At 37.2% G+C, this 20,906-nt stretch overlaps 2 protein-coding genes across 2 annotated transcripts in view; both read left to right on the top strand.

Moving 5' to 3' along the window:
- The first annotated feature begins 934 nt into the window (after nucleotides 1-934).
- LOC119781857 (GRB2-related adaptor protein 2-like) lies at nucleotides 935-18,900 on the top strand. The gene is made up of 10 exons (XM_038282465.1): nucleotides 935-1,009; nucleotides 6,393-6,479; nucleotides 6,569-6,660; nucleotides 6,849-6,968; nucleotides 10,860-11,040; nucleotides 12,544-12,605; nucleotides 13,260-13,338; nucleotides 14,823-14,884; nucleotides 17,601-17,836; nucleotides 17,908-18,900. Exons 2-10 carry the CDS (start codon nucleotides 6,402-6,404, stop codon nucleotides 18,156-18,158), a joined length of 1,161 nt encoding a protein of 386 aa, XP_038138393.1. The 5' UTR covers nucleotides 935-1,009; nucleotides 6,393-6,401; the 3' UTR covers nucleotides 18,159-18,900.
- The window catches only part of grap2a (GRB2 related adaptor protein 2a), a 68,307-nt gene continuing 48,382 nt past the window's right edge, over nucleotides 982-20,906 (top strand). Inside the window, exon 1 of the mRNA XM_038282500.1 lies at nucleotides 982-1,009. The gene's annotated coding sequence lies outside the window, so the exon portion shown is untranslated. The remainder of the gene's footprint in view (nucleotides 1,010-20,906) is intronic.

The raw sequence follows: 20,906 nt of genomic DNA, 5'->3' as shown, positions 1-20,906 counted from the left end.
AAAGAGGAAAAAAAAGGCTAACACAAAGTGAATCCAGTAGAACTTTTTATTGCCTACCTGGAATGAGTGACAACAGTTGAATAAACTTTTGGCTCTCAAAAGGTTATCGGTGCTCTATTGGTTGGTACTCGCTGATACCGATACCACCATTTTAGTGCTGGATCTGAGCCCCGCCCGATACTGGTATCGGTGCAACACTATAAATTATATTATTTATATTATAATAGTCACATAAATAAATACTTTAAAAAATAAGTAATTAATAAATAAAGTTGAAGGTTATAACAGACAATAAACAAATAATTATGAAGGCATATAAATAAAGAAGCTAATTAAGAGATATATACATTTATGTCTCACTGTATTATTTAATTTCTACCTACATTTATTTGCTTATTGTATTTTTGGGGGCAATTAATTGCATGCTTATTTATTTATAGAGCATTTATTTATTTCTGCATTTATTTTTAAATATGGTAGAGCTGGTCCTCCATACATACATAGCCAATAAATAACTGCATAGTAAAATGCTCCCTTTTTGTCATCCTGATGGTAATTTGTATTATGCTGCAGTTTAGCAGTTGGGAATTTTACATAGAAATTATAAACTGGTGAAATATTTCTTAAGAATTATGCTTATGTCAGAAAATAAACAACACGTTTTTAATAATTAGCGCTCTTTATGCGCCAACCCTGCAGGGGCGCAATGCTGCCCTGTAAAACCGCAGCTCCAGTTTATTATCTAGGTTATATTTCATTACGGAAGGAGGTTAACTTATTTTGAGCCTCTGCATCAGAAACTTCCTGCTCCTTCATCTGACTTTATCCACTCAGCGCCTCCTCATCCTCTTCCTCATCATTTAGTTGTTTGGATTTTGGATGAACTCGTGTTTTCTTTATTTTTCTTCATACCGTCAATGATGCAGCGTCGCTCAGGGAGGAGAAGCTGCTGCGCTTAGAATAAAACTCCAGCAGAGAGCCGCAGGTCTGCAGCTTCAGGGAGGAGAAGGTGAGTCCAGCTGCTGTCTGAAAACTGATCTAATATCCCTAAAAAAATATATTTATAATATTGACCAATGAGCTGGAATGAGACTGAAAAAAATTTCAGATATATACAATTCAAACCAAAAAAAATTTTTTTTTTGTAGAAACAGAAAACCAAAAGTTATTTTTATGATATGGAGGAACAATCCTATCATTGTTAGAAAGACAAAAAAAAAAAAATTAAATAAATAAATAAATATAATCCGTTGCTGAGATAATATCATTTAAATAAGTGAGCCATTTAAAAACAAATATACAAAGAAACATACATTTAGAAATATCTTTATAAAATGATTAAAAAAAAATATTTTCTCACCCCTCGTGGGGTGGTATATATATATATATATATATATATATATATATATATATATATATATATATATATATATATATATATATATATATATATATATATATATATATATATATATATATCTGGTTGGTTTGTGTTAATTTCAAAAGTCACCGTACTTATTTCTGGTCTTTATTAATGAGAAGCTCATGGTTTTTAAGTCAGACTATCTGCTCAGATATTCAGCCTGCAGGATGTTTCCAGATCTTTTGCATCTAGTTTGCAGTTGCGGTTTTCAGGTTTACCTCAATCAGCATGATGAGCAACATTTCTTTGTTTCAGTTCATTTCAGTTTATTTAGATAGCAACTGTTCAGAACACAAATCTAATCTCAAGGCACTTTAAAGGATAAAGGATCTCTGATATAAGATGGAGATTTATCAAGATCTTGGCTATTTAGGGTTTTTTAATTTAAAGACAGCATTTAAGATTATATTTTGGAATTATTAGGAAGCCAGTAAAATAGGAGGAACTATCTTTTTAATTTTAATCAGAGCACTAGCTGTATCGTTTTGGATCAGCTAAAGGCTTTTAAATGCAGTTTGTGGACTTCCTGATAGTAAAAAATTACAATAGTCCAGCCTTGAAGAACAACATGCACAGACTAGTTTCTCAACATCACCCCTGGACAGGATATTTCAAATATTTGAAATATTCCAGAGATGAAGAAAGGTCATTTTAAAAACCTCTCTGATATAGTATTTAAATGGCCGGTCCTGATAAAAATAACTGTCAGGTCTTTGAATAACTCAGGTTTAGTGGAAGTTAGTTAAGGACCCAAATGCAGAAACGAGAAGGCAGAGATCATCTATTCTTAATTTAGATGTAGATGGTAACAGAAGCACAAACCAAGTAATAAGAAATAGGTAAGCAAAACTAGGAGATGCCAAGGAGAACCATACATAAACAATGAAGAGAATCCAGCAATAAGGAACTGCACAGGAGATGTTTATATAGGAGGCAGAACAAAGAATGGGCTAACCAGCCGATAGAGAGCAGGTGTGGATAGATGCAACTAGAAGGGAGCTAGGGGAAAGGAGACTGGCTCAACGGGGCAACTCTCTAATAATCTAGGATTATTGTTGTTATTCTTATTCTCATATTTAATGAAGACAAATATACTGCTCTTATTTTAGAAAGGGTCATTTTATAAAACAGTAAGCTGATTTTATAGTTTAAGTAAGATTCCTGTAGATGAGTAGAGCACAATTTGCTCTCCAGTTTCCTAGCTTTAAATGCTTTAAAAGCTCAACAAGCTAATTAAGAAGGCCGGCTCTGTTCTATGAACTCCTCTAGAACCTCTGGAGATCATTTTGCAAAGAAGAATTCTTCAAAAAGTGAAGAACATTATTGACAGTGATCATCCTCATCAGAAGATTTTTAAATGACAGACCCCAACTGAAGATCCTTCCCACCTACAGCTATCAACATCTACAACATCTGTTTAAAAAATAACTTATGAGTTATCGCAACATTTAATGTCCCTTGGGGATTAATAAAGCATTTTTGAATTTTATTGAAATTAAGCTTCAAAGTAGGCAGCTCTATATGAAACCAGGGTGGCAGCTTCATATTAATAAAATATGACTGTCAGTAATGTCAGTACAAGGTCCAGAGTATGAAGATTAGAATGCGTGGGAATATGCAATTTTGAACAAACCAAGTTGAGCCTAAGATAGCTTTAAAGATTGCATTTAAGCTATCACCTTAAAAATCAGCATTATAATGACGTTGTCAGTATTTATTACTAAATCAAAAAGGAAGTCTGAAAACTGATATAAAAGCTTAGAGTAAGGACCTGGTGAACAATACAGTTACACACAGACTAAGTTTTACAATTTGGATGGAAAGACTAAGGATTAAATGTTCAAAAGAATTATTAACTGGTGATTGATTAACTGGAGATAACCAGTCCCTACTCCCTCTCCGGGCGGAAACATTTTGTCCTGTTCAAATTTTAAAAGCTGAAGCTAGTTTCCTTATTTATGCTAACATAATTCTCCTGTTGCAGTCAGTTTCTGTAAAGCAACATGAATCCATCTTGTTATTATAGATTAAGTCATTAACCAACAAAATCTTTGACGAGAAAGATCTTATGTTTAATAAACCAAATGTATTTCTTTAATTAATTGGAGTCATGTTAATTTGTGTTAGATTATCAAGATTGTTTACTTTCTGATTCTTTTGTAATTTATTTGAGTTTAGCTGTGGACATGCAGTTCTGAGATGGAGCAATGGGAGGGTAAAAGAAGAGAAGCTGCAAAGGTGTCTTAAACTAAAATGCAGATTATACTTCTCCAACCGCACACACCAAATGTCGCTTGGGTCTGGTCGCAAACCAGTTTTGCTGGTATGCTTCTGCACCGTCGGTCTGGAATTTCTAGGGACGCACAGCAGTTTCCCGCCAAAGCTAGGGAAACTGCTGGGGGAGCCTATTTGAGAACTCGCGAGAACTTCGGCGGATGGTCATGAGAACTTTGTTTTGGCAGAGACCTTAGCATCTTTATATCATTTGTCATCATACAAGTGGTTGTACATCTGAACCTCCTCGATTAACCTTTCGTCGTAGTTGTCCATTGTAGTTGTTACTCGGTTTTTAAAAATGGCGAGCCCCGGCACCGAATTAAGAAGGACGACCACACAGGCAGCCGGAAAGGCATACCAAGGACCAATTAGAGCTGCTTTTTGTCTGCGCACTTCCACTTGAGGTCTGCACGGGTTTGCGACCGTCTGACACGTAGTCAGGATTTTTTTGAGGTGCCCGATGATGGTTGCAGAACCTCTGCGGGGGGGCGTGGTTGTGCACAGTGACAGATTTGACGGTTGTAGAGGCTATGCGACTTAATTAAAATAGTTATAATAGTCTGAAATAGGTTTGACAGCAGCAGATGATGCATAGCTGATTTATTCCCTTTGATCATCTCGGTAAGTTGCATGGGTGATGTTAATGGTCATTAGGAGGTTAATGGGGTTAATGGTCGTTTGGGGGTTCTGATGGGTCGCTAACTCCCTCGCCAGAGTGGTTTTGGTCACATACCTCATTGAAGTGTGAGTCAGATCAAGGCAGGTAGGAGGTGAATCTTCTGGGTATTGTTCCTAAAAGTGCTTTGTAGGTTGGTGAAAGGTTTTGACTAAGGCCACATCCGCTTTTGACAGATGGTTTTTCGAAGGTTAACAAAGATGGCTTCCTTAACCCTTCAGTTTTGCAATAACAGTTTTGCTGAACCATAAATTGACCCAGAAATTGTTGTGATGAACAATAACATTGTCATTAGATTTGAATTTAAAGTGCTCACAAAATGGAGCTGTCATGTTTGAAACTAATTTGATATTTGCTTTTCCAAATCTTATATAGCATTCGCCTGGTTTGCTGCTTCTCAGCCACGAGGCTCTCACTTTCAATTCAGTTATTAATATAGCCCTAATTCATAACGCATGTCATCTAAAAGCACTTTACAGAGACAATTCAAGCAGATCATTAAGTCAGATTGATTCAAAGATTTCTATCTAAGGAAAACCCATTGATTGCATCAAACCAGTTGATTGCATCGACTCACTGACTCGTCATCCCTCACACTAAGCATGCTTGTAGCGACAGTGGAGAGGAAAACTCCCTTTTAACAGGAAGAAACCTCCAGCAGGACCAGAACCAGGCTCAGTGTGAGCGGCCATCTGCTGAGGCCCACTGGGGTTCAAGGAGACAGAAGCAGACATAGAAAAAGAAGCATAGATACAAAAGGCAACTGTCAACCAGCTCCACAGGCGGCCCCGTCCAGGAAACACACAGCCAGGCAGACGAGCTCCGAGCCAGCTCCCATGTCAGAGGATGAAGAGAGCACATCCAGTTAGTCACAGTCAGAGAAACAGGACTACACTGGAAAACAGGCCAAGCTCCAACATCTAGAAACAAAGGTGTTGATGGCAGCAGCACAGCTGATATTTCTCTCCAGGATGGAGTCACAGCCAAACAGGAACAGACCAGATGAAGCTACTATGAGAAAAAGCAGAGAGAGCAGAACGTTAGAGATTGAACTAACAGATTCTGCAGAGTGGGAGAATAGAGATAGAATGAAGCAGAATGATGAAAAAGGGGTCCCTATGTCCTCCAGCAGTCTAAGCCTATAGCAGCAGAACTATAGAGATAGCTCAGGATAACCTGAGCCACTCTAACTAGAAGCTTTATCAAAAAGGAAAGTTTTAAGCCTAGCCTTAAAAGTAGACAGGGTGTCTGCCTCACGGACTAAAACTGGTAGTTGGTTCCACAGGAGAGGAGCCTGATAACTAAAAGATCTGCCTCCCATTCTACTTTTAGAAATTCTAGGAACCACTAGTAAATTCAGAGCACTTCACTCTGAATCTGCAGGCTCAGTGTCAGCCACCTTCTGAAACAAGGCAAGCAAACAAGCAACATAAATTATTGAGCACATTTAATCACCTGAATTTTATTGAGCAGATAATTTATTTTTTATTGTAACAGGTTCATTTATCATAGTGGCAAAACATTGTAAAAAAGTTTCACGCCTAGGGAAGTGTTTCAGAATAAATAAATAAAATTACATAAATAAACCAAATTAAAAAGGATGAATCTATCGTGGAATAGTACTGACATAGAGTGAATGAAAACTAACAAGTAGGCTGCAGTTGGACACGCTGGAAGAGGAGGCAGTTGAACGGATTCGGCGGGCTGAAGCGAGTGGTGAAAATCTGCAGAGAAAGACTAACAAAGCCCTTAAGTTAGGGACTTATTCAAGGAGCTTTTCTCTTATATTTTCTTATAAAAAAAAAAAAAAAAAAATTACAGACCTGCAAAAGCCCCAAAAATTGGTTTAAGAAAAGTTAATCATGTTACATCAAACGGATCTGTTTTGATTGGAATTTTAATTGTGTGCTTTTATATTGGAGCTATTCTATTTTTCTTCTTCCCTGCAGAGAAAAGTCTTCCTCATTTTTGAAATATCATCTAATACCTCCTGTTCCTGTTTGATTGGCGGTTAAGAAGATCCAAATGGAGGCCAGAGGAAAATACGATTTTTCCGGCACTTCGGAAAACGAGCTCAGCTTTAAAAAGGGCGACATTCTCAAGGTCAGTGCATGCGATGCTGACAGAATCTGTCTCTGTGCTTATTAATCTCTGTATAAAACCTCCCCTGTCTCTGTTTCTGTTCTGGTTAGATTATAAACCATGAGGATGATTGGTGTAAGGCTGAGATGAATGGACAGGAAGGATTCATACCTAAGAACTACATCGATCTGCAGACTCCAGAGTAAGAGAACGATGCCTCGGCAGAATGAAACTGCCTATGTAAATGGAATAAAAGATGCAGCACGAAAACAGAGTACCTTTGATCTAACTGTTGCTGAGCTGTTTTAATGAGATCATGCTGATGATAAATAACACCATAAAGAAGTGTGTGTTGAGCATGTGAGATAATAATGGGGAATCTCTGTTTAGTTGGTTTAAGGAGGACGCCAGTCGCAGCCATGCAGAGGATCTACTGAGGCACAAAACAGTCGGAGACTTTGTGATCCGAGGATGCCAGAGCTCCCCAGGAGACTTCTCCATCTCTGTCAAGTAGGTGAACGTGTAGAAAAGTTCAATCTAGGCCCATTGTCTGGCAACCTTTGAACCATTTTAGAAAAAGCTACCGTTGATAGAAAGCCTTAAATTACGGAAGAGGATTAGTGCCACTGAAAAAAAAAATGTTTACTGATTTTAAAATTTTATTTTTTTTCCTAAGAATTCAGACTTTAATCTCAGAATTTTGGATCTTAATGCAGATGGGCACCATGAAGGTAGAGATGTGGAGCACTCAGCTTCTCTGACAAAGATGTGAGTTGTTTGAGGTGGCCAGTGACACATTGGTGGAAAATGACGGAATTAGTCAACTTTTACGTGCCAGAGGCGTCCCCTCATTAATGGAGGAGCAGAAGGTCATTAAAACAAGAGAGCTAGTCTCGAAAACAGACATGGCTATGGCTGGATGCTAACATGTTTGTTAGCTGTCAGAATTCTGAGAAAAAAGTCAGAATTCTGGGATTAAAGTCAGAATTCTGAGATTAAAGTCAAAATTCTGAGATTAAAGTCAGAATTCTGAGATTAAAGTCAGAATTCTGAGAAAAAAGTCAGAATTCTGGGATTAAAGTCAGAATTCTGACTTTAATCTCAGAATTCTGACTTTAATCTCAGAATTCTGAGATTAAAGTCAGAATTCTGAGATTAAAGTCAAAATTCTGAGATTAAAGTCAGAATTCTGGGATTAAAGTCAGAATTCTGAGATTAAAGTCAAAATTCTGAGATTAAAGTCAGAATTCTGAGATTAAAGTCAGAATTCTGAGATTAAAGTCAGAATTCTGAGAAAAAAGTCAGAATTATGAGATTAAAGTCAGAATTCTGAGAAAAAAGTCAGAATTCTGGGATTAAAGTCAGAATTCTGAGATTAAAGTCAAAATTCTGAGATTAAAGTCAGAATTCTGGGATTAAAGTCAGAATTCTGAGATTAAAGTCAAAATTCTGAGAAAAAAGTCAGAATTCTGAGATTAAAGTCAGAATTCTGAGATTAAAGTCAGAATTCTGAGATTAAAGTCAGAATTCTGAGAAAAAAGTCAGAATTATGAGATTAAAGTCAGAATTCTGACTTTTTTCCCATACTAAACTGAAATAAAATAAAAAAATCTGTTAACTTTTTTTTTTTCAGTGGCCCTAATCCTCTTTCGCATTAAATACTCCTCTGCAGTATGCCAAAATAATTATCGACAATATCGTCAAACTTTTTATTCCAAAAACCCTTTTTGCTCCTGAATTCAAACCAAACCAAAACATCACATCTAAGTTACCGCATTAGTTCTTGGTCACAGGCCGCAAGCACTACTATCAAGCCTCTTCAGATGATATACAATAGATCTATAAATATCTTAGATAAAAAACCAATCAGGTCCCATCACTGTGTTAGTCTGAACAATAAAAAAAATGCTAAATTTTGAGAAGTTTGTCAAATTTTCTCAGTTAAAACTGGTTTGCATGCAACTGCTTGCATGATCAGGCCCCTGAGGTTTTGAGTGACTGTGTAGTTCCTCTCAGTTCCTACCCAGATGCAAAACTTCCTTCAGTCAATCAGCTTTCACTGTACAAGGCACCAAAACATGGAATACATGACCTGCAGAACTGTAGGGAGAGTCAAACTGGGTCCTTTTTAAACATAAACTTAAAGACTTTTTATTGAGAGGTGAGACATGTGAACATTAATAATCTAACTGACCTGATCTTGTATCTGTGATGTTTTAGTGTGTAATTTGCTCTGTTGTGGCTTGTGTACATTTCACTGTGTTTTGTATAAAAGCCTAACTGGGGACCGGCATTGAGAATTCGCCTTAGCTAAAATGTTGTAGTGTGTGACATGATTCATGAAACATACTTGTTGTCATGATGGGATTCAGGTTCCTAACCCACATGCAGAACACAACGGAGACTGATGAAAAGTTTGACTGTTTATTAAGAAACAAAGTTAAGCACTGATGCTGGGAAACAGATCTGGGACTGGTCACACAGGTTTCTCTGTGACGTGATTCAGGCTGAGCAGCAGAGGGAGGGAACCAGGAGGGTCCGAGGCTAGTAGTTGGCAGAGGGCTAAGCAACGGCAGGGCTCGACTTCAGACTTATCAGTGTTCAGGTCCAGAGTTTTTCCTTCGATCCTCTTCTTGAGGGCGGGCAGGCAGGTTCAGACAGTAGATTCTTCAGATGAGCTCCTGAGAGCCGACAGGCAGATTCCAGCAGAGGAAACTCTTCCAGAGTTCCAGGGTTCAGTCAGGTTTCTTCCTAAGAAGCAGAGAAGACAAAAACTAATTAGGTTCAGGTTTCAGGTTTCAGGGGAGTCAGAGAATCAGACCGGCTGGTTGGCTCAGGCTTCGCTAACCATAACTGGCTTAACACTCTGGCGCTGGAGTGCAGTCCTGCCGCTGCTTATATGCTGGACTCCTGATGACTGATGAGCCGCAGGTGTGGTCGTCAGCTCAGCTCCAGGAGACCTAGGGCGCCCTCTGCTGGAGAAAGGTGGACAGACCTCCAGATCCCAACACTTGTCCCTACCAAATAAACAAATGAAATAAAAAAAAAATTATTAAATAAATTAACACAAAAATATTATTTATTTTAAATACATTATTTAGGTCATTCAAATACTGCATAATTAATTTATCAAAATTAATGGGTTAAAGTTCTGTTCCTAATTCAAAATAAACAGCTATATAAAGTAATCTTTTTAAAATTATAATCTAGTTCAGTGTGCAGATATTAAAACTGTCTTTTAGATCTGTGATTCCCAACTGGGGGGACTGTCCCCACCAGGCCAAAGTTGGTGGGCATATGTCCACACCGGTCCTCCAGAAAGTTACGCCTGTGCTAAGGTCAATGCTTTGTCAAAGTTAAAGTCTATGTCTCTAAGGCTTGGTTTAGCAGACAAACTAAAGTCGCTCTGATAATGGTGGATACCTGGAATAGCATCTAGTAGAGTTGCAATCCCTCACACTAAGCATGTTGTAGCGACAGTGGAGAGGAAAAACTGTCCCTAAATAGATTTTAGTTTAGTTGGAATTTGCACCAAGCCATGTTTTAACCTGTGCAAGACATTTCAGCAGAGAGCTTAACTTCTTGGTCTCCGAGGACCTAAGGGCTGGTTATAATCCTGCAGGAAATGGGGGCGAGTTTAGTCCAACAGCAGAGGAAGATGAGGGCGAAAGAGAGCGGGGTTCCAAGTGGAAAAAGGGCCTAAGCGTTCTTTTGCACCTCAATCTTCTATCTGGTCAAACTTCCTCCTGTCTGCTGAACTGTCTGCTGTCAGTTACAATTTAGGAGAGGTGCAGCGGAGTGTCTGCGGACGGGGCGGGGACATCTTTTTGTTCACTGCGACATCTATGCAGAGGTCCTGGTTTTGAAGTATAAATCAGCCTTTAAAAAAGCAGAAAAGCTGAATATCATCAGCAAACAGATGAAAGGAAGCCTAATCAAATCTCTGAATAATCTCCTGCTCGTTCTAGTAGCTTGAGCTCGATTAGTATTTACAAAATACATTTAGAATATAATGCTTCGATGGTTTGCTACAGTAGGTTGGTACTATTTAACATGGATGTATTTGACGTCACATCCACAGAGGATTGTGGGAACTTGTGACACGAAGCACATTAAGGGAAAATAGGTTACAGGGTTATAGATGCATCGGCGCTGAACTACTAAGGTGCCAGTCAGCTTGTCAAACAATGTTTAGTCACAAAAGGTCAAAAATAACTACAAATACATTTATTAATAAGTCATTAAAAATACAACTGGTTACATGAAGACATGCATTGCAATTTGTCTAGTTAGCACACTATTGATGACTATGGTTGCTGGGTTAAAGCCGCCCGGCCAAAGGAGCACATGTGCAGTTTTTATTTCTGTAGCTGACAGAGGTGTCTGTCTGTCCCTCCTCAGACATGAGAACCACGTCCAGCACTTCAAGGTGATGAGAGACAATGAGGGCCAGTACTTCCTGTGGTTGGAGAAGTTCCCCTCACTGAACAAACTGGTGGACTTCTACAAAACCAACTCCATCTCCAAAACCAGACAGATCTTCCTGTACGACGGCAGCTCAGCCGACCGGGATGTCCTCCAAGTAAGAAAAGACTCCAAATCTAGTTATGCTTTAACTCACAGTGTCCATTTGATGATCACTCAGCCAAGCAATGACTGTGATCTGCAGTTGTGTATTTACTCAACCAAAAAATTATTCCAAATAGCAGTGGAACTGGAATAAAATATCTAATTGAGAGTCTTTTATTTTTTCATCACAATTAATTGCATTTAATCAAAAACCCATTATCGACTAAATAAACTTATTTGAAAAAAATTGACTCCTTAATTATTAAATAAATTAATATATGAGCACAGCAATAAAGCTATGAATTACTCTAAATACATTATATAGGTTATTTAGCTATGCAATAGTAAGGATGAATATATATGTATATATATTTTTTATCAAAAGGAAATGTTTAAAGTTCTGTTCCTAATTCAAAATAAACAGCTATATATTGTCTGAAATAAATTCCTATTCATTCATTCATTCATTCATTCATTCATTCATTCATTCATTCATTCATTCATTCATATTCATTCATTCTTTCATATTCATTCATTCATTCATTCATTCATTCATAGTCATTCATTCATTCATTCATAGTCATTCATTCATTCATTCATTCATTCATTCTTTCATATTCATTCATTCATTCATTCATTCATTCATTCATTCATAGTCATTCATATAAAGTCATTTTTTACTCTAATTTGTGTCTAGCTCAACCTGCAGAGATATTTAGTTGTGTATATTTACCCATGTGGTTAAAACTGGTATTTAGATCAGTGATTCCCTACAGGGTACTCGTACCCCTAGTGGTCTGCGAGTGCATTGCAAGGGATACGTAAAAATTATTTCTTAGGTAGCAAAATAAAACACGGGTGGGATTTCTTTTGCTTTGTGAGACCCCAAATGAAAGATTAAACAAGCTTTTATCAACCAAAAATTATTCTTATATGTTTGAGTTCACCTTCATCTTTGACACGCATCCAAACCAAGCCGAGGAACAGACTGGATGTAGAGAACAGCCTGGGATCAGCTGGTTTTCACACTGAGCTATCGGAGCTCATCAAAGCAGCAGTAAAACTAATTAAGTCCGTCTGACTTTAATTTTTGTTCCCAATTCATCAAATTTAAATCCATTTTTATAAATACAGATTTATTATATGTTTTTATTTTGTATTTATCTTGTTTCCTTACTAACTTCCACAAACATATTTATGTTATTTAATATGGAAAGCATAAATTACCTAAGAATGAAATGAAAATGGAATAAACTCAAAGAAAACAGTAGAAGTGCTGAAACTCTAATGTTTTTCTCTTTTTTACTCTCATATACAACATTTTGAATTGAATTGACATATTTTACATACTGTAAATAACTTGTTCTGCCAAAGTGGATTATAGATTACTTAAATTCTCACTTACTTATGTAAGGAATCAAAGTATTTTTACTTTTTTATACGACACCTCTTGTCCTACTACTGTCATCAGTCAGTCATTGTTAAACTTGCAAACCTGTTTTCTGTATGTTTGCAGGTTTCTGATCAGAGTAATTCAAGTTCTGGATCAGGATATCAGCATCCTTCCACATCTGTGAGGTGGATTTTTCTTCCTGATTGTATAGAAAATAATTACAGAAATGTATTTCAGACTAATGTCCATCCACTAATTTCCAATACACTTGTCTGTCAAATTCACATCAACACTAAATCTAACAAAAAGTAAGGAAAAACATTGCAGGAACTACTACAGCTACCTAAATTATCCATGTGGGTTTAAAGCATGACCTTGTCAGCTTCGCATCAGCTGCTGTCACAGTTGCCTAGAGACAAGCAAGCAAATATACAGTATATTGCTAATATATGGCATTTTTTTAAGCATATTCTTTGTGCATGTTATTTTATTTTACTGAGTCGGTATTTAGAGATTGAAGAAGGAGTTAATGAAGTTTGATGTCGTGGAAAAAGCAGATCTGTTTGCTGCTGCTGTGTAGCTCTCATACAGTAGTACGTTTTATGGACATTTAGCGCAGACAGCATTTATTATTTAGAATATATTTAAATAGTTCCTAATACACTTCACACAAACTGACCACCTTTATCCAATGTCTTAGATGACACAGTATACATTAGTAACTGTAATCATGTGTAATGTGCATAGGGATGGTCATTCTCACGTACTCACAGTGTGCTATATCACTTAATTATTAATTAATTATTACATTTTTTTCTTGTGTTCATTTATTGTAACAGTGACATTTCCCACGGCTGTGGGAGTGATGAAGTGGCAGAAATGCCGTCACCTCTGCAACAACGAACCAGTCTAGGAAATGTACGTTTCTGTCAAAGGGAGAAAAACCTGCTTCCACTGTTGTGATTTTTACCGGGTTTGTTTGCCTATGAATGAAAGGCATCTGTGTCTTCCTCTGCAAAACGGTGCAGCCGTTTTCTATGTTCTTTTTAATTCCTATACATTGCATTTCTTCATTCCATATTATTTCCAGATCTCTTTATGTCAGCTGTATGTTTGTCGTTGTGAAGCAGCTTATCACCAAAGCACAATTCTCATGCTTGTAAAAGCCTTTTCTGGTTCTGATATTAGTCCTTTGTTTTGCATTTTTGCTCCTATTATAGAGTTAATTTTATATTTGAAATGTTCCTGTTATATAATTTTTTTCTGTTCTGTTGCCCGACTTGTTGCCTGCTTGTTGTACTTCCTGTGGCTCCATCCATGATCCATGTGCTGTTCTTCATCTCCCAAGCTGTCTGGTATTTTTCACTAAACCTCTTCACTGGAGCTTACCTGGGACTTACCTGAGAGTCTCCCTGACAAACCTCGTCATTTTAGGCATCATGACTTGTATCATGTCCTTCCTTATGTGTGGCATGAGCTCTGCATTAAACTGTTTTAAAATCGATCATGCATAAAGTATTAGAATGTTGAAGTTATATGTTTATTTCTTTGCATTTATCCATAAAACAAGGTGATGATGCGATAAATCTGGGTGGTATCTTTGTTTTCATTAAAGGATGAGATCCTTTTGAACAGCATAAGTAGTTCGGTCATGAATTGGCGATACAATAGGCAGCATGATACAATTTATCTGGATATTTCTGGATACATTAACAAAGATGATAAATTACGATGTTTTTATTATGGCTCTGAAAAATCTCAGAGCTTGTTGTTGTTTTAAAAATAGGTTATTTGATGGTGCGATGCCAACTAGTGGCTGGAGGTTCAAGAGTTATATAAAAGTAAGATAATGAATTGGATATTTGCCTATAAATATTTTTTACTCTAAGGTCCATTTAGCCTTATTTTGAATCAACACAAATATCGTGAAATGTTTTTAATCAGTAGTTCAGAATACGGATAAATGCATGACAGTGTGCAGGTGAAAATTTGACTGAAATAATTGCTCCAGTTTAACCACAAACAGGTTTAAATTGGAAGGCAACTGGACTTTTGCTGAGTTTGTTTCGACACCTATCCAGGAGTCTTTGTCTATTCTGTCAGTTCGCTCCAGAGCAAACTCTAGTTGGAGCGCTGATTTTCTTTAAGCAGCATTGAGGTCCAGCCTCCTGCACACATTCCAAGTCAGATGCTAATTAAATAACCATCCTCTGTTCTTCTGAATTGGTGGAGCCTTTTATTGTGCAGAGGCTTTGTGATTGGTATTTTGAATCTTAATCCCATTAAGATTCAATTTTTTTTATTTATTATTCTACTTAACACCTCTTGTCCTACTACTAACTAAACATACTACCCAAACAACAAGTCAGTCATATTTAAACTTGTTTTCTGTGTTTTAACAGGGTTCAGATCAGAGTGTTTCAAGTTTTCAGCCAAGAGATCAGCAGGCTTCCATATCTATAAGGTAGATGTGTTCTTCTTATTCGTATGGGAAATTAGCAGATGGATTTCAGACTGTGATGTCCACTTTTTCATTCCCCTCGGTTATGTGTTTTATTGTAGAAAATACAAAGTTTTCAAAAAAATTATTCATTCTAAGACTTTTACAATAAATCATGTGTTTCATCAAATAAGTATCTTTTACATTATTTCGTCAATAAAATCCTTTTTTTCAGGAAATACACAAATTAACGCTATAATGTGCATTATAAATAATGTCCTATAGAATTTACCCCAAAAAGTGAAGCTAAAAATTTTAACTCCTTTTGGTTGATGAACTTTAAGGCCAATTTATACTTCTGACGCATAGCATCTGCAACCGTCAAATCTGTCTCTGTGTGCGACCACGCCCCCTGCACAGAGGTTTTGCAACCGTTGTTGCGCACCTCAAAAAAATCCTGACTACGGGTCAGACGGTCGCAAACACACGCAGACAAAAAGAAGCTGTGATTAGTCCTTGGTATGCCTTTCCGGCCGTCTGTACGGTCGTCCTTCGATTTGGTGCCGGGTCGAAACTCCCCAGTCTCATCCCTGGTCTGATTCATGGGGCGTACAGACCACTTACGTATCCGCCTTTGTATTTTTGCCAACTTCATTAACAGAACCTGTTCCTCTTCGATGTCTGGCAACGCTAGATCCATCCTTATGACCGTGATATCTTCCTGACACTCCATTGTTGTTTTGGAAAATAAACACCCGCTGCTGCCGCCGAAAAAGTTCTCCTGACCATCCGCCGAAGTTCTTGCGAGTTCTCGAATATGCTCCCCCTAGTGCTTTGGTGGGAAACTGCTGTGCGTCCCTAGAAATTGACTGACGTTGCAGAAGCATACCAGCAGAACTGGTTTGCGACCAGATGTAAACAACATTTTATGTGAGCGATTGCAGAAGTATAATCCGCCCTTTACTCAACATCTCCTCAAACTTAAAAACTTTTAAATTCATAAATGCCTTGTCTGGGATCGAACCCATGATATCCATCATACCAGAAGGCAGTATTACAAACTACACCTCCATGCAGGCAGCTTTCCTGGTTTTTCAAATTAGTCAACATGCATGGCTAACAGGGCTGCACATAAGTCTGAATTAAAATCACTTATATTTTTGAACAGTAAAATAAGAAAACTTACAACATGGTTTTATAACCTCAATAAGCAAGGTAAGAGGAGTACATTTTTTCTGTGTATCATCTTGAAAAACCACAAATAGATTTGAAGATATCAGTTTAGCCCCGCCCTCTTAGATCATGAAGTCTCATGTTTCACTGTTGGAAGCCCTTGCATTTTTATGCGTGCCATTTGGGGTAGGAAATGGCTAGAACTGCTGCAGGAACATTGGATTAAGGACATAATGGAGTATGTATGGGGATGAAACTGCAAAAGTCCCGCGGTCACAATAGGCTGAGCTGTGAAGGCTGCCCAACGCAGCTTGCGGCTTTAATTTATGTTTTATGCAATACGATTTAAAGATCTCCTTTTGAATTCTGTACTGTTTTCTTGTTTTAAGGCTCTCATGTTTTGAATGTGTCAGGGTTTGGTGGAATTTAGTAGAGAACCCAAATGCAGAGAGGAGGCAGAGATGGGTTCTTGCAGATTTAATCAGACAGGGCAACAGAAACAAAATACAATTGCCAAAAACCAGGAGATGCCAGAGAGAAACAACACATAGGGAGCAAAGCAACAACAAGAAACCAGCATTGATGAACTGCAGAGGAGGATTATATATATGGGAGACAGAACCAAGGATGGAGTAATCAGTTAATTGGGAGCAGGTGTGGAAAGAAGCAGCTAGAAAGGAGCCAAGGGGAAAGGAATAGAACACCAGGGGGCAACAAAGAACAACCAGGGAAACTATTTACTCTTTGTTGCCTAGAAAGAAACTTAAATAAAGGTAAAGGGGAATAATAATTAACTACAAAATAAGGACAAACCAAGGGGAAAACTAGAGGATAAGATAAGGAACTGTAGATAACTGAAGCCATGGAAAACATAACCTAAAGATAAGAGAAGGAATAAATAATAATAATAATAATAAATAATGGCAAAAATGATGTAAATGTTGACCAACAGAATAAAAAAATAAAACATATCTGAAAACTTACAGAACCAGAGTGGCAGATCATGACAGATTGTTTGCATGTACCAGAGCAGTTACTTCCTGGCACATGCAAACATTGTGATGGCCGAAATCTTTGGGTACATTTTTTTAAAGATATTGTTTTATGCTGAGTCAGCCTCGGGTGTCCTGGACCTTTTGGATCTCCATTTCATGGTGGTGCCCTCTGGGTCTCAGGTTTCTAGGCCCACAAGGTTATTGGGCTCGTTGCTGAAGCTCCTCTGGGCTTCCGTACCATAGCCTTATGGATCTTGGAGGGTGCTGCCGTCCCTCAATCTGCACTCCCTTTGTCCCTTATCTCTGGGGTTGCTTTGGATACCAGGGGCTCTGGTTTCCTCTGTGTCAGCCTCCTGATATATGAGGGTGGGTCTGGGGCCCCTCACACCTGCCATTGAGCATATCTTCCCACTGAAGGAGCCTTTTGGCTTAATATACACAAGCACACTTATATATACACCACAGGCGTTTGGTTCCAGGTGTTCAGGGATACACAGTTGTTCTTAATATAAAGCTTAAAGGTTAGATAAAGTGAACTTTTACAATGACACCAAGATTGTTATTTCATGCAGGCCAAGGTGCATGATAGACCAGTTTAACGAGGGCTTCAACTCCGGTGGATTTCTCTGGGAGACGGTGAAGAAAAATAGGAGGGTGTTCCAGAAGCTCTCCACAAAAAGAAAGCCACTGAGCAGGGAGGAGTTCAAGGCTCTTTACTATGTGAAGTGGAGTAACGTAGACTCAGCTAAAAGAGCGGAAGAGGAAGAAACCATGTTTTTATTTGAGAGTAACCTCGTTACAATCGCAGGTAGGTTTTTATTCATCTGTTTGAACATTAATGAGAAAGTGGATAAAACTTTAAAGCCCTTGTGTTTTCAGAAGGTGAAGCACCCATCTCTTTTGAAGACATTTTAGCGTTTTGGACCGGAGCCGATGAAATTCCCCTCCTCGGCTTCGCCAAACCACTGCAGGTGGACTTTTTTGATACACAGTGCGGCGAGTGCTCTTATCCATACGCTTCAACATCCTCCCTGACTCTGAGCCTTCCCACATATGTAATAGATGAGGAGAGCATGATGGCTCTTCTCACAGAAGCAATCAGAAGATCTATTGGGTTTGGAAATATGTAAACAGCCTGAATATTATGTTAATACAATTCACTCTGTATGTTCTTTGCAAAATATTGTACCCTCCCCTAACCGTTATTAAAGACAGTTTTATTTAAGTACATTTCAGGGGTTGAAGAAATATTGTTTGCAAAATAGGAAAATAAATTCTCGTTAGTTTGGTTTTAGAAAATGTTTTTCAATTGAGACAGTATGCTGTTACTTAATAGAAGAAATGAAATCCATCCTGGATGGGGGAGGGGTAGTAGCAGTGTTTTTTGTTTTTTTTTGTTTTACTTCATCGTTTGATACAGTAAACCATTTTTTTCGTACATTTTTTTCCAGTAAACCAGGTTTTCATAAAGGGATCAACAAAAATGTTCTATTAATGTGAGAAAAATCAACTGGATAAAAATCTTACCTCTGCGACAGACTGCAGTAAATATTGGGGAATAATTAGACCTAAGATATCAAAACTTTGTTTTAAAATTTATATAAAGATAATTAAAGTTAGTCCACAAATGAAAAAAACAAGTGTCTGTTTCCATCTGAAAACAGAAACCAATATCAGATGCTTTCTTTCTTTATATTCCGGGACATTGAGACCTACTGCTGTTGTGGCAGATTTAAAGTTAATGATGAAAAAATGCAGAAACGGTAATCTGGAGTTTCAACAAGAGTCATATTCTTTCTAGAACTGTGCTGAAACCATCAAAAAATGACAAATATTTACTTTCATTATGAGTCCATAATGAAATTTTATGATATTTGGGTCAGAATGTGCATATAGGACACACACACACATAACAAGAAAATTAGCATCCTTAGAAAATATCCTTACAATATAAAGTCATTTTATATATTTAAACCAGAAAAAAAAGATCTGTTTTCAAGGGCATCCTTAAAGAAAGAAAAACAACAAACGGACAAATAAACAAGGCAGATGCAAAAGTGTAATGGCAAACATCCAAAAATGGCCGCGCAGAACAATCAGAACCCACATTCAAACACACAAACCTCTCAAATAAAGATTATGTTAGACATGAACAAAATATGATCACAGTTATTATACAGACACAAAACAGTCACAAAAATCTGAAAATTTTGAGCCTTTCCTAGAAACATAAATAGAGGTTATAGAGAGAGGATAGAAGATAGTTCCAATTAAAAGGTGCTTTATCTCTACCTAAAAATATAATATTGATTCAACAGACAGCAAAAAAAAAAAAAAAAAATTATATATATACATAAATATTTATAGATATATAGATATAGATATATATAGATATAGATATATATTGACTATAAAGTCCCTTTATTGTCAGACGATGGGGAAATTCTGCTACAGCAGCAAAAGGATTATACAAGAAATGGTCACACAAATTATAATGATATTACTTTGTGAGGAGGTAAATCGTAACAACTGGAACAACAGACATTTGGGGGTTTATAGCTACCAAAACATAAGGTGTGGGGAAAACCACAAAAAAGAAAATATAATGTGATCACTGTTGGCTCCTGTAGAGGTCACAGAATTCTGCATTAACACCGCCATCTAGTGGCAGAAGTGTCCATTACAGCTTTAGTAACCTCATTTTTCCCCTTGAGTCCTCTCCTGGAAAACTTGACGTAGTTAAGACAATAAATGGTCTGTTATTATGATGTTTGTAGCCCAGGAGAAACCAGGCTGAGGCTGGAATAGAAGGCCTTTATTGTTCCAACCATAGATGTATTTTAATTTAAGATTATTGTAGGAGCCATTAGTCCTTTCCTTTATTTATCGCCACCAGGGGGCGTTTTTCACTTGAGTTTCCAATTGTTTGATGGGAATGGGGTTATTTAAAGTTCACCATGACTCTGTTCAGCTGTTAATGAGAAGAGGCAAGTTTTCTACTTTATTCGGTTCAGATCAATGTCAAATGTATGTATTTATGTAAAAGGCAGGTAGTAAAACTATGGACATTGTTTTTATTTTAAAGGACTTTATTTTAAGTCAAATATCAGCATTATAATCTTTATTGAGCTCATGTAAAACCAAAGCCTTTCAGGAATAACAACCAGTAGCCTAGAATATAGGATATTAGCTGCTACAATTATAATGAATCTGCTAATATTGTCAGTACTCTTAACCCCATTTCAGATCGTATATCTTATCTGCCAATTATTTTGCTAGTCTTAAAAATAATACTCGAGAAGGATGGCTGGCCTTTAGAAGAAATGTTCACAAGGAGTCAGATAGGAGGTCTTTACCTAATAAATATTTACTAGTAAACAAGGTTAAAGAGGTTTCCTTTAAGATCATTCACCGCTGTTATCCAGTAAAGTCATTTTTGGTTAAATATAAAAAGGACATTGATACCACTTGTACTTTCTGCAACATTTACTCAGAGTCTTTCTCTCATCTGTTTTGGTCCAGTGAACACACCAGGCGTTTTGGGCAAGGTATCTGTCGCTTCATTCTGGACAATATTTACGGTAAATTTGAACTTTATTTTAAAGATGTTTTATTTGGAATCACAAAATATAAAAAGAACTTTCTGAACATTTCTTCTTATGTAAACTTTTGTTACTGTTGGCCAAGTTTTATATCTACAAATGTAAAATTATTGTGACTAAACCCTCATGTATTTCTTTTCTAAAGGAAGCAACTACATTGTCCTCCTCCAATAATGAAAAGGCTGCTAAAACTATAACTTTAAGCTCTAAATTTAAAGTATTTATATAATCCCTTTATATGCTTCTATTTACTATTACTATTATTACTTTTTATTT

Source organism: Cyprinodon tularosa, unplaced genomic scaffold (assembly GCF_016077235.1).
Source record: "Cyprinodon tularosa strain WSP-4 unplaced genomic scaffold, ASM1607723v1 ctg104, whole genome shotgun sequence".
Lineage (NCBI taxonomy): Eukaryota > Metazoa > Chordata > Actinopteri > Cyprinodontiformes > Cyprinodontidae > Cyprinodon > Cyprinodon tularosa.
This window is presented reverse-complemented; position numbering and strand designations above follow the sequence as displayed.

What these genes read in the sequence shown, in the direction of transcription:
- LOC119781857 (XM_038282465.1), top strand. Translation starts at nt 6,402, where the DNA reads ATGGAGGCCAGAGGAAAATACGATTTTTCCGGCACTTCGGAAAACGAG. An exon ending in GACTTCTCCATCTCTGTCAA is followed by an intron (nt 6,969 to 10,859) that starts GTAGGTGAACGT and finishes GTCCCTCCTCAG; the next exon opens with ACATGAGAACCACGTCCAGC. An exon ending in CAGGCTTCCATATCTATAAG is followed by an intron (nt 14,885 to 17,600) that starts GTAGATGTGTTC and finishes TATTTCATGCAG; the next exon opens with GCCAAGGTGCATGATAGACC.